The sequence below is a fragment of the Setaria viridis genome, chromosome 2, assembly GCF_005286985.2.
Source record: "Setaria viridis chromosome 2, Setaria_viridis_v4.0, whole genome shotgun sequence".
Lineage (NCBI taxonomy): Eukaryota > Viridiplantae > Streptophyta > Magnoliopsida > Poales > Poaceae > Setaria > Setaria viridis.
Window position 1 is genome coordinate 27,613,688 of NC_048264.2, and position 13,778 is coordinate 27,627,465.

Sequence of the window (13,778 nt, forward strand, 5' to 3'; positions counted from 1 at the left end):
GCGGTGCAGCTGGCAACTCAACTTGCCCTAGACATTCATCAAGTCCCATACCTATTTCTTCCATGAATTGCAATACTTGTGCTTGTTGATCCAAGGGCATTGCTGCTATCTTTTCAGCATCTTTTTCTGGTAGATGCCCAAGGTCAGGGATAACACCACTGGAAGATGACTTTCCTTTCCTTTTTTCTCTCTCGTCAACCTTGACTAACGCCCGTTCGTAGTTCGATAGTAGTGGTATCCTCTTCTTGGCTCCTTCTTCCATCCTGATAAAAAAATTTAATTCTCTTTGATTTACTGGCGATGGCTCCATCTCCCTTGCTTTTTTTCCTTCAGCCTGTTTCTTGAACCACTCCCTAGCCTCTGCTTGGATTTCGACCCACTGTTCTGCATGAGTCATTGCCTCCCAGCGTTCCTCATGAGTCACTTCAGGCTCCTTTGTTTTCTTCTTTCTTTGTCTTGGCTTGGGAGGTGGTGGTCGCGACTTCTTAACTGGTGCTACAGGTTCCTTCCTCGAGGCTGCTCTTAGTCCCGATGACGGTGATCGGGGAGTGGTGTTGTTATTGTCGTCATCGCTCCCACCACCAGGATGTGGTGGAGATGGAGACCTTGATCGAGCAGGAAGTGACGGTCCTGGAGCAGGTTGTGTTGGAGATGACGGTCTTGAGCTTTGAGGATATGGTCGCTGCTGGGGATCTGCGGGGAGCGATCTTGAACTCTGAGGAGGTGCTTCCGTGCCGGGGATGATGATGTAGCGTTTATGCCATAGAATGATCCCATGAAGCGCATATCCTAGTGTCCTTTCCCCGACGCCTCCCGGGAGGTCGAGCACTAGGTCTTCATATTGGCTATCAATGTTCTGCTCTAGGCTGACGCTGGCGTAGCCAGCTGGAATCTCCAAGCCATGGCTTGTCTGTCCTGCCAGGATTAGTAAGGCACTTCCGTATGTCACCCGTACATATAGCAGAAGTAAACAAGTTATTAAACTCCGATCCCGAGGCGTGGATCAATTAAGAAGATTGCATAAATATTATGTATAAGTATACCTTAATACTGAGGTTGCCGACCGGTGTATGCAGCTCACATGAGGTGCATTGCGTGCTGGCATCCACAGCGAACCGTTGCTTGTCCACGAGTAATCTTGGTGTCTGCGCATCGGGGAGCCCTGTAGAAGCACAGCTGCTCAAGAGGCGTTGGGAAGGGCTGGCAAAGTTTGTATTTGGCAATGCTCCAGATTGAGCCAACTTCGCAACTGCGTGGGCCACTCGACAATTGATTTCTTCCAACATTCTTACTTCTTGTGAATGCACTTTGGATTCTAGCATGTGTCGCCAGCTCTCCTCGATCTGTTCCTTTCTTCGCTTGCGGTTTATGTATGATGCGCTGTCACCTCGGAAAGCAAACTTTCACGGAATGACCTCGAACCCTCGGCAACGTCCTGGGTGCTCGGGATTCCCGAGGACCAATGTGAGCTCATCATTCTCTCGGTCCACCTTCAACCTCCCAGCCTTAGAATCTTCAATGATCTTGATAAGCCTTTCGGCCTTCTGACATATTGTCTCATTGAATATCAACGTCCCATCCTCTTGGCTCAGGAAGCCTCCATGAGCGTAATACCAACTTTTCGATCGTTTGGAGTATTCAATAGTTGCTAGTACTATACCCCAATCGATTAGGTCCTGTTCCATCTTCTTCTATCTGGGAATTGCTATGCCATAACCACCTCGCCCTAGATGATGATGATACTCCTTCTGACCAGCATTTGTAGTGTTGGTCTGGATCTTTTTCACACCGTCTTCGCTCCTCTTGTATTCGACAAATGCCTCCCAGTGGTCCCTCAACTTTGACCACACATCAAAATCTGGAGTTCGGCCCTTCTTAAGGTAGTTGGCATCCAGCATCTTCTTGAATGTCTGGAATTGTGTGGCCATCTTCTTCAGCGTCCACGCTTTCACATCATTTTCAATATATCCTTCGGGAAATGTGAAATGTCTCTTGACATCTTCGTACAGCATATTCTTTTGTGTATCCGGGAGTGCGTATGGATTAGTTTTTTGCCCTTCCATTCCCTGATGTTGATGGGCACGTTGTCCCTTACGATTGCCCCGATCTGACTCACGTACTTCTTTGCTACTTTTTGGGAGCAACCATCCTACCCTCTTCTATGCCTTCCGTGATGATAAGCCTCCCATCCATTACCCTTGTACAACCTTGGGGCATCTTATGTTTCGTCGATCCAAAGGGCTAATAGTTCAAGATTCGTTAATTAGTACACAGTAATAACGAATAATACATTATAGATGGGGCAAAACAATGGAAATTATATATACCTCGTCGAAACCTTCCGCCACGGCAAGGTTTTGCTGGGGCTCGGGCTCTTCATTGTCACAGCCGGACATGTTGAGGAACATGTCCACTTGGGTACCCTCTTCATCGGGTGGCGAAGATGAAAGTTCCGCTGACCCAGCCTCATCCTGTGATTTATTTGTACCTCCTGCAACGGTAGTACTATGTCAACGTGAAACACCCAGGACTGATGATGGAGCATAACGACCACCAAAAGGATATTCCTGACCCACCGTAACAACATTTTCATGACATCTTTGCAAAAAATGAAGCATTGCTTTCTCCCACGTGCTCATTTTCTTCGGCTTATCATGAGGGCCAACTATGATTTTCCCCTTGCCGTGAGAGGAATGACGATCACCCCCCATCGCCACTACCTCCAGCAGCAGAAGCCATCTCTATGTACAAAAATTCATACCTTAGCACTGCAGAACTTGTTGAACTTGAAGACCGTGATCATCTCGGCGAGCATGTTCTCCACTGGACGGCACCGTACTTCGCAATGGAAGAGCTTCGATTCTACGAGAAAGGGTACACGGTCTTCCACGATGTCCACTGCCGCTCTTTCTTGTAGAATCGGAGCTCCTTCTTGACGTTCGTCGCTGCTCGGCGGAGAACATGCTTACCGAGATGAACACGGTATGCAAGTTCAACAAGTACGGATTTGAAAAACCATATTAAATTTGATAAGATAAACCGTCTAGACAAGGGTAGCATCATTCTTAAATCGCTGATGGATACATACTATATATGACACATATGACATACTAATTTTGTCCTCATAATTAATATTGGAATCCTCTCAATTCTACCTCACATTTACACTCCAATCTCCCTCACATTCTAGCTCAAAATCCTCTCTATTTTCTACTTCACATTCTAGCAAATAAACTATCCATCTCCATTCTACACATCAAGTTGTTTTAACTAATACCAATCGTAACAAGCAAACTATCCATCACATTCTAGCTCAAAAACATGTATAAATACATATCCTCTTCATTCTCCCTCTTTCTAACAAACAAACTCATTTTTCTCCCTCTCGAAAGCATAAATTAAAGCATAATAAGAGGATGAAGTAGCTAACCTTCACAATACTTTGGATGAGTGAAATTCCCATGGAAATGAGGGAAAAAATTTGGGCAGCACCTCCCTTGCTTCGGCGCCACCGGAGAGTAGATGAAGCTCTCTGTCTTTATGGAGTGGACTGGCTCGGGCTGAAGGAGGAAGAAAGACCTCTGTCTTGGGATTTAATGGGGGATGAGTTTTTATCCCGGTTAAAAACTTCAACCGGGATAAAAAGGAACACATTTTGTCCCGGTTGAAATTTACTCCCGGTTGGAATTACCAACCGGCCCTTTATCCCAGTTGGAATTACCAACCGGGACTAAACTTTTTGTCCCGGTTGGTAACACCAGCTAGGACAAAAGGACCACCCTTTTGTCCCGGTTGGAGGCTCCAACCGGGATAAAAAGGGCACGCTACCGACGCCTGAACTCTGGCCGTTACAACCGGGACTAAATGGGAGCTTTTAGTCCCGGTTGCAATTACCAACCGGGAGTAAAGCTCTGCTCCATTCCAGCCTACCGTGGCGCGCCCCCTTTTGTCTCAGGCCAACTTAAAACCGTGATAAAAGAAGGCGCATGGAAGGTTAGTTCTCTAATAGTGACTTGAAGCGCCACTGTTGTTTGATCTAGACCAACGGTCCACTTGTGCCCTCTAATCCAGTTGATCATGTGCAACATACCACTGTACTGCTACAGCCGCATACGCAGAACTGCAGACAATAACAACAAACTCCAGCTGCGCTCCACGATCGCGCCTGTACCACGTACCGCGCACAGTACACACGACTTGTCTCGGCGTGTAACGGGCACGGTTCGCGTGTCAACTTCTGACAGCGTGCATGCACATGCACGGCCGTCCATCGACCGATTGATGATGTGCATCGTACGTGCCAATCGCTGCACGATATCATCTTCAGGAGAGATCGATCATGCAGGTGTACGTGCGCGCTCGCTCGCACGTATATGCACGCGCACATGTAGTCGTTTGGATGGTTCCATGCATTCGTTTGTACTAGTGATCTTGTGATGATATAGATGGACAATGTCTCTCACAGTGGCATCCGACACCGGCCAGAGGGGCGGAGGCAGGAATTCTACGTGGCAGTGAACGATTTAAGATTGTGTATTCAACTCTCCGTCATCATTTAGCTATCAAAAGAGCAGGACTGCATTATTGTTTCTCCTTTTTCGTGTAATCGGTATGCATTTTGATTTCTTCCTTTTCATGTGGTCGATATGCATGCTCCTGCGTTTTTTTTTAATTTCAATCCCGTGTTCCAGAAGGGCCTTAAAAGTTTTGTGGTGACATTATTTAGCTACTATCTGCTGATGGAGTAGTGCCATGGGATGTAATGGGATCAGCTTATAGTACTGTCACCAGGTATTAAACCAATACCACACGTACACACCCGTGCTTCATAATGCCGATTTGACCACCTTTATGTCGGCTGCCGAGCATTGTTACGTGTACGTGCAAGTCAGTCTTTTATGGCCATCGGAGATCTTGTGTTTTTCTGAACAGGAGATCTGCGCATCATTGTATTAAAGAAGAAGATGTGGTTGAAGAGTTTACGACTGCCGGCTATGCTGGCACACCGGGCATACACCACGGCATAGGCTTAGAGTTTAATTTACATCACAATGACAACCGGGAGGAAAAGAAGCTCTAAGACTAACTACTCACCGCGCAAACGACCAAGTTCCTTGGCGCCGGCACTGATCCAGAGATCGGCATCCTGCCTGATCTTCATGAGCACCTGCTGTGTAGTGCTGTCGTCGTCGCGGAAGACTGGCATTGCGTTCCTTCCATATCTGCCCTGATAGCAAACAAGCTGTCAAATCCCTCTCTGCTATTTGGTGGTAGTAATATCCGCAAGCTAGCCCACCATTGCGATAGGGAGCAGTTGCAATTTGGTAGCTGCGCGATCCCCAAATGCCGACCTTGTGTTGTTTTGGATGATTAGATGTTGATCTGACCACCGTGTTATGCACATGCGATTTGTGCATAACAACCATGCCAGCTAATAACATGTACACCCACCGAATTAAGCTCTTTTTTCCTCTACAAGTTGTGATATTTTTGCACTTGAAGAATTTCTAGTATAAATGCTTGATTTGGACAAATACATTGGCTGGCCCTGAATTATCCTTTAATTTGGTCTCATCTGTCCAAGACACTGATTGATGCAGCGCCGCTGTGCTGATACAACGAACTCCAGCTGCACTCCACAAGATAGGGCTACACGTCTATGTTAGCAGTTAGCACTCACTTGCACAGAGCGCAGACAAGAATAGCCATTGATACATGCGTCCACCATTCGACCATTGATGCGTGACGAGATCATGCGCATGTGCTCGTGTACTGCCTGGAACAGTTCACGGTATCATACTCATCTACACTGCTTGGAACCTATGGAGTATGGAAGGAACGCTGCCGTTGGATCTTCGACAATAAAGCACTGAACCCAGGACAACTACTTACTGTAAGAAAAATTGCCCTTTAGACCATGATTGTGATTTTGGTGATTGAATGACAATATTATCATTGGAACTAACATGTGTATCAAGAATGAGCACTTGTAGGTTTCATAAGTTCCATGGATGCAACGCAAAGAAAGATATCGAAGCCGGGATAGAGAGAGAAATGAATTGGACTTGTCCCATGAATAGTTATTTTTGGGTGGATCAAATACCTTGGATTATTGCAGAATCATGTAGAATACTTCACAAGCTTTCCACAGAGTCCAAGATCATCAAAATCGAACTTCGGAGTAGAAAGTTATGCCCAAAATAAGATGTGCAAAAAAATGGGCACAGGAAGATCCGATGGTACCATCGGACAAAGAAGAGGAACATCCGGTGCTTACAAAAATGCACTCAACGGATGATCCGATGAACATACAAGACGTACACCGGATCATCCGATGCTACCATCAGAGTTTGCATATTTACTTTGTCAAAATCTCCAAAGAGTTGGACAAATGGGTGTGAGGGGCACTGAAAGATCCGATGCTTGAAAAATTGTATGTGTTGGACTTTTGAGGTATTTATCCGGTGCTAAAATTTGATAAAAGGATCTAATTTTTTGAAACTCTTGTATAGAATTTCACAAGCTTTCCAACAAGTACAAGATCATCAAAAATGAAGTTCGGAGCAAAAATTTATGACCAAAATACGAAGAGTAGCGATGTGGTGACCGAAAGGTCCGATGGTACCGTCGGACTTTGGGCATTCATTCGGTGCTCAAAATGTGATTGATGGTTTGGTTTTTCAATAATCGTGTGTGGAATTTTATAAGCTTTCCAACAAGTATAAGATCATCGAAATCAGATTCGGAGTTGAGAGTTATGATCGAAATACAAAGGCACATATTGCAGCACCGCTTATTCCACTGCACCATTGCACTAAGCGTCGGACGAATTTCTAGAGTCGTTCTTCTAGTTGTTGGAGGAACAGCTCATTTGATATGTTGGGCTATTTATACCCCTTCTACCCCTCATTTGGAGTTATTGGAGTGTGCAAGAATCCATTGGAGTGCAAGGCACATCAACAACACATCCATACCCCCATAGTGCTAAAGTGATCATCGAAAGGCAATTAGCACATGCTTACAGAGTGATTACTGCTAGGATAGGCCTAGAGAGAGTTTGCTACCTTGTGGTTGGTTCAAAGAGTAAACTACCATTGTAAGTTTGGTGCGCTAGCGCTTTGGAGCTTTGGTGGCTTGCCAGCAAGTCTTCGACCCTCCGGCTTGGTGTGGAGCAGCGACGACGACCGTGCGCGAGGATCCCTCCTTCGTGGAGAAGCTCCATAGTGGAGATGATGTCAAGGTGACCAAAAGAGAGGGAGTGGTGAGTCTTGCCTTAGTGGCAAGCTTCTCATCTGGCTTGGGGAGAGCCTTTGTCACGAGCAAAAGACCTTGATCGAGAGAGACTTGGTGACCGGGAGCATATCCTTAGTGGAGCTCCAACGTGGACTAAGGGTGCTTTTGACTACCGATACCATGGGAAAAAAATCGTCGTGCCGAGTTTGCATCCTTCCTAACCCACTCCTTTACGTTTCCGTATTTCATATTTGCAACTTGAGTGCCGTTACATTCTAGAGTAGTATCTTGATAGGATTGGCTCTAGGTTGCAAAACTTGTTTGGGTGGGAATTTTTACTAGATCAACCTTAGTTGCACATCTTGATAGCATGATCCAGTTTATTTTTGATGCTTTATAGTGGAAGCCATAGGTTAAGGTTTTAAATTTGCATAATTCATCCTCTCCCCTTATTAGGCTACGAGCACCAATTCCTTACACTTACCATCGCATATCGGGTAGCTAATTCTAATAAAGTTGCAAACGACACAGGCAATTGAGGCCATCCATGTACAGCGCATAATGATCCTCTCTAGATTCATGATGTTACTAGAGTTGTTGCTCCTCTTTTAGTAGTTTTGTTTTCTTTTAGTTCACTCTGGTAAACAGTCGGGATTGTACATAACGCCATGCTTCTCTACACTAATTATAAGGTAGAGCACCTGCCGTAATTGCTCAAAACAAACAGTTTGCTGTATCCAACAAACGCGAGGGATTGTTTGTACTAGGTCTCGTGAACATATTATTTTCCGGAACATCCTCGTGAAAATTTCATAAATAGCGACCTGGCCCCGATCCGCTGGTTAAAATAGTCGTAGATCTATTGAACCAAGTGTGAAAAGGAGTTGTGCTGATACGGTGCATTGCACACGTACGTACTGAGCTACTTTTCGTAGAGCACAGCTTTGGTCATTGAATGAATTTGTATATTCCTAGAATTTCGATTTTGCTCCACGGGGAGAGGGATAGAAAGCGGAAGCAGATGGGCCTTGTTTTCTTCACTCTTTTCAAGCGGAAGAAATCATAATGGACTCCAACTTAAGCCCACGAAAGCCCAGTATTTTTCATTTTGCATTGGTACTTAAAATATTTCTCTCTGAAGTCTGAACACATGACTTTGCTATCCACGTCACGGTGAAGCATTATATCTTGATCCGACATGGCGCCACTGAGTCTCTGTCTAGTCATGAAAAATTGAAAATGATAACCTTGCAAACCCCAACAGCTGACCAAATCGTACTCACATCATCAGTGCCCGCCAACTAATAGCACCATCAGATCTCTCAAACGTAGACTAAAATTTTACCAATCACAAGTAACAAACAGCTTCAGACGACATATGTCAGACTCAGCAGCATCAAGCCAGAATGCCAGATCCCTGTCGATCTTCATAAAACAATATTTTCAGCGACGGCGACACGTCCGTCACCAGGAGCGCCGGACTCGTTCGTGCCGTCCCCACGGGGCTGCCGGCCGGCGCACACGGACGGCGGCGTCTGCCCGGCACCTGGCGCGCCTCCAACGCTGCCGTTTGACCTCACCTCCCTGTCCCCTGCGATGCCCGGCCGCGGCACGCGCACAAGTTCCTCCTGGCGCTTAATTCCCCTGCTTCGTGCCCTCCGCCCTCTCGTCCACTTCGAACGATGCGGCTGGCGCGTGCGTGTGGCCGCTTCAAACTCCTGCGGCCATCTTAACCTCTCTTGCCATCCCCAGCTCGTAGCTCGTAGCACTGGTCAGCTCTGGGCACTCCTCGGTGCTCCTGAGCTGTGTTCATGGCGAAGCTTCTCCCTGCACTAGCTGCAGCACTAGTAGCTCTGCTTGCGGGTTGCTCTTGTGGGGTGCGAGGTGGCGAATCGCCTGAAGCGAGGGAGTCCCTCGTCCAATTCCTTACAGCGCTCGCCGGCGGCGACGGGCAGGCGGCCCTCAGGCTGGGGTGGGACGCGTCGGTCGATCCGTGCGCCGGCACCGACTCATCGTGGGGCGACACCATCAAGTGCTTCGAGAACAAAAGCGAAAACGTCGGGAAGATCAAGAAGATCGTGCTAGATGGCAAGGGCCTGAGCGGGACCATCGACGCGGCCCTGCTCTGCGCGGCGCCGGCGGTCCGCGTGGTGCAGTTGCCGGACAACAGCCTTCGCGGCGGCGTCCCCGCGGGCATCTCCGCCTGCTCGGGCCTCACCCAGCTGATCGTCAGCGGCAACCAGCTCTCCGGCAGCTTGCCGCCGTCCCTCGCCCAGCTCGGGAAGCTCGAGGTTCTGGACGTCTCCAGAAACAACTTCTCCGGCGAGATCCCCGGTGGCCTTAGCAAGCTTGGCGAGCTAGTGAGGTTCGTGGCGAACGACAACCATTTCAACGGCACCATCCCGGATTTCGACCTCGACAAATTCCAGAACTTCACCGTGTCTACCAACAACATCACCGGGCCAATTCCCAAGAACGCTGAAAGATTCGGCAATGACAGCTTCTGGCCTAACGCCGCCGGCATGTGTGGTCGGCCGTTCTTCGATCCTTGCCCGTCGTCCCCGACGACGGCTCCGTTCAACTCGCCGTCGCCGAGCTCCGTCTCCGAGGACGAGGATGGGCAAGGGGAGGAAAACCACAAGAAAAGAACGGTGCCCAAGATCGTGATGTACCTCGGGTACGTCCTCCTCGGCGCCGCCATACTGGCCTTCGTCCTGTACAAGATCTGCTCCAAGAAGAAGCGGAGCAAGCTGGGGCGCAAGTCCAAGCCCGGCGGCGGCAGGGGCGTGTACGACAGCAGCAGGCTGACGACAACCACGACCACGACGTCGGTGAGCCCGAGCAAGTCGGCCTACTCGCTGCCGACGTCGGTCGAGCAGAGCGCGGCGGGCGCGCCGCCGTCGGCGTCACTGGTGGTGCTGCGGCGGTCGGGCACGGCGTCGATCACGTCGAACGCCGCGGCGGAGGCGGCGAAGGAGCTGCGGTTCGAGGACCTGCTCAAGTCCCCCGCGGAGCTGCTGGGGCGGGGGCGGTTCGGGAGCTCGTACAAGGTGGTGGTGCCGAACGGCGCAGCGCTGGCGGTGAAGCGGGTGAAGGACGCGGCGGTGGACGAGGAGGCGTTCCGCCGGCGGATGGAGCGGGTGGCGAGCGCCAAGCACCCCGCCGTGCTGCCGCCGCTGGCGTTCTACTGCGCCATGCAGGAGAAGCTGGTGGTCTACGAGTTCCAGAGCAACGGCAGCCTCGCCAAGCTCCTGCACGGTAACTTTCTTTCCCCTACAACACTAGCAACCTATTTTGCGCGCCTGAGGCTCTGGTCATGCAGCAATGCATGAATGTAAAACTTTGTAAATAAAATTCAAGCAAGTAGATGACGAATGTGTTGCGATTATTGTCATGTGCCAAAACGACTTTTAAAAATCAGTGGCCGAAGTTCAAAATATGTTGGGAGTATTTCCATGGTTAGGCGTAGGGTACTACCACGACTTCATGGTATAGTGGGAATTTAATTGACAAAGCAACCTTTTAGTGCAAACAATTCATTTACGCTTTTGTTCATTTGGGATATAATACTTTTTCATTCAAGTTTCTACGGAAACGAATACTCTTCATGTAAAAAAGGCCTGATTTAGCCTAGGCCTGCTAATCTTTCGGCCGATGTTGAGCTGTACAGCCCAAAAGTCAAAAGTAAGGCCAGGTAGCCCCAATCCCTAGTTTGGGCCTTAGTCATCCCGTTCTCTTTTTGAGCTGAAATTGTTCCGGCCCAACATGAAACAATATGAACCCGTAACCTTAGCCTAGTCCGTTTCACTTTGCAATTCAGCCATTTTCAGTACAGTTTGCCTAAAGATAAGAAACTCATCAGTAGCATGTCTCTACTTGAATTTCAATTGCATTCGAAATATCGTTATTGCCAATTATTTTGGATCATTTTCTTGTATATACAAGTTCTATTTCAATCTGGATAATATTCGTATGGAGGTTGTCAAGTGTCAACATGATGTTTCATCTCTTGCGAAATGCTAATCTGCAGGCTCCATAGAGAGCAGCCAGGGTCCCCTGGACTGGCCGGCGCGCCTGCACATCGCCGCCAAGGTCGCCGACGGCATGGCGTTCATGCACACCGCCCTGGGCCGCTACGGCGCGAGCTCCAACTCCTCCACGTCGGGCGAGGAGGCGGCGGCCGACGGGCCCATCGCCCACGGCAACCTCAAGGCCTCCAACGTCCTCTTCACAGCCGGCATGGATCCGTGCATCAGCGAGTACGGCGTCACCGCGGCGGCCCCGCCCGCCAGCCGCAGCGCCAGCGCCGGCGCCGCCGCGGCCGCTCTCCGCGCCGACGTGCGCGCGTTCGGCGTGCTGCTGCTGGAGCTGCTGACGGGGAAGGCGACGTCGGAGCGGGGCGACGGCGCGGAGCTGGCGCGGTGGGTGACCTCGGTGATCCGGGAGGAGTGGACCGCCGAGGTGTTCGACCGCGCGCTGCTCGCCGGCGGCGGCGACGGCTCCAGCGAGCAGCGCATGTTGCGGCTACTGCAGGTGGCCATGCGGTGCGTCGACGCCTCCCCCGGCTCGGCTCCGCCGCCGACCATGCGGGAGGCCGCCAGCATGATCAACGCCATCCGCGAAGAGGACGACAGGTCCTTCTCCTTGGAAGCGTGACAGGATTGACCAGAGCTCTGATGGTATTATACATAAACATGTTTAATTATTCACAAAAAAGCCTGTTAAATCAGTTGAAATTTCAGTATGTAGCACGTACGACGATGATGCATTTGAGCATATAAACACTTTGTAACTATTGTTGATTAGCCCAGAGGATTATTGTATTGATTTCGCTGATGGAACTTAGCTATCTCATAATGTTTGGTTGCTGTTCCAATTTTCCATTGAAGGAAACGAAACAAAAGCCAGCAATGTGTACAGATGTACATGATGGAAGCATCACGCCTTGAACCATACTCCACCTAAATGATGGATGTTCCCTAAGGTGTGTTTGGTTGGTTGTATCATTTGATTCATGTATGAAATGATTCAAAATAATAATGATTCTTTTGTTTGGTTAGGTGAATTGGACCAACTCATCCAGGACGAGGCCATCCCACTTAATACATTATTCTACTAATTAGAGTGAACCATATGGTACAAGCAAATTGGTTGAACCACCTCATCCAGGATCATCCATGCATGCATCATGTGGTTCATGCAACCAAACACACTCTAAATGTATGTCTTCTGGCGCGATTAGGTGCGTATTGTTGCTTGATTGCTTCCATGGACGTACGCAAACAGCAATACGACATAAGCTGCTGATCAGATGTACAAATGTTGTCCCGACTGCTTAATTCAGAGCACCTTTTTCCGGATTTTGCGGTCATTCGATTGCCTAGCTTCCACAAACGGGTAATCTGAAACAAAAGTTAAAAAAAAGGAACTTTTATTGTTGCTAATTTGTACTGTAAAATATGAAAACATAACTATATGAAAACTATAGATTTTTTTATATCAAACATTGAAAATAATTTCTATTATGCTTACTTTGAACTTGCCCCACCTCCATTGATTATTATGGGTACTATTATCTGTTTGGCGGGGGGAAAGGTAGTACTATTTTGGACATAAAACTTTTCTCTCCAATTTCTACAGATAAGTATAAGAAAAGTATTATATTTTGAAACTGAAAATATTCATTTAGATTTTAGACATGATACCTGAATCACTAATTTCTGCTGTAATTCATCAAATTAGATGTAATGATTAAAAAAGAGGTGATCCACTTAGCCTAGAATTACATACAATCATTTCTGCAGTAGATGGAGCTTTCTTGGTCCGCGATGCTTGTTGGTTATTTGTTTTCTCCACTAAAAGATGTCCGAATTTCTTTCACAAAAAATGTACAAATTAGACTTGAAACATCATTGACAAAAAAACATAAAAGAAAACTAATACTCCCTCCACCTCAAAATACTATTTGTTTTGACTTTTGTAGTTTTGTTATGTATATAGATATAATATATATTTAAATACTCATGTAGAAAAATATAATATTTGAGATGAAGGGAATAAAATATTGGTCCAGACGGCCACGAATAACCCCGCAATATTGATTTGGCCCATACTGATTTGGCCCGCGCACGGTGCCGTGGTTCCTGGCGCGCAACGGGAGCTGCCAACCAGGGCCCACCGCCCACGTGCCCGGTGCTGCGCCCCGCGCGGAACGTGCCACTGGCCACTGCACGCGCACCTGCTGCATGTCTGTGCGTGGCTTTTTTTCTTTTCCATTTTCCATCCAATTTTCCACGCTATTTTGTACTCAACTAAATATCCTTTATACGTATAACATACATGCATAAATTGTTTAACAACACTTTAGTAAAAATTTAATAAATGTTATGCTTACAAGTTGTGTATATAATACAAGTAGTTCTATAAAAAATATTATGTAAGTTTGTTATTAGGAAAAAAGTTATCCATATAAATCACGTGTATAAGTTATAATTTTCTAAAAATAAAAAATTGAAGTTGTATTTTTCAGAGATTGTATGTAAAAG

The 13,778-nt window shown here is 47.6% G+C and overlaps 1 protein-coding gene across 2 annotated transcripts; it reads left to right on the forward strand.

The window, feature by feature from the left end:
• The first annotated feature begins 8,567 nt into the window (after positions 1–8,567).
• On the forward strand, positions 8,568–12,593 carry LOC117843051 (probable inactive receptor kinase At5g67200). Of its 2 annotated transcripts, XR_004637597.2 has the most exons (4): positions 8,568–10,491; positions 11,264–11,912; positions 12,123–12,217; positions 12,294–12,593. XR_004637597.2 is itself a non-coding variant. In XM_034723612.2 (2 exons), the coding sequence occupies exons 1-2, from the start codon at positions 9,045–9,047 to the stop codon at positions 11,887–11,889; spliced, it is 2,073 nt and encodes a 690-aa protein (XP_034579503.1). In that variant the 5' UTR covers positions 8,568–9,044; the 3' UTR covers positions 11,890–12,082. The 2 variants fall into 2 exon arrangements, 1 of the variants encoding a protein (XP_034579503.1); XM_034723612.2 differs by lacking the exons at positions 12,123–12,217; positions 12,294–12,593 and having other exon boundaries at positions 11,264–12,082.
• The last annotated feature ends 1,185 nt before the right edge of the window (positions 12,594–13,778 follow it).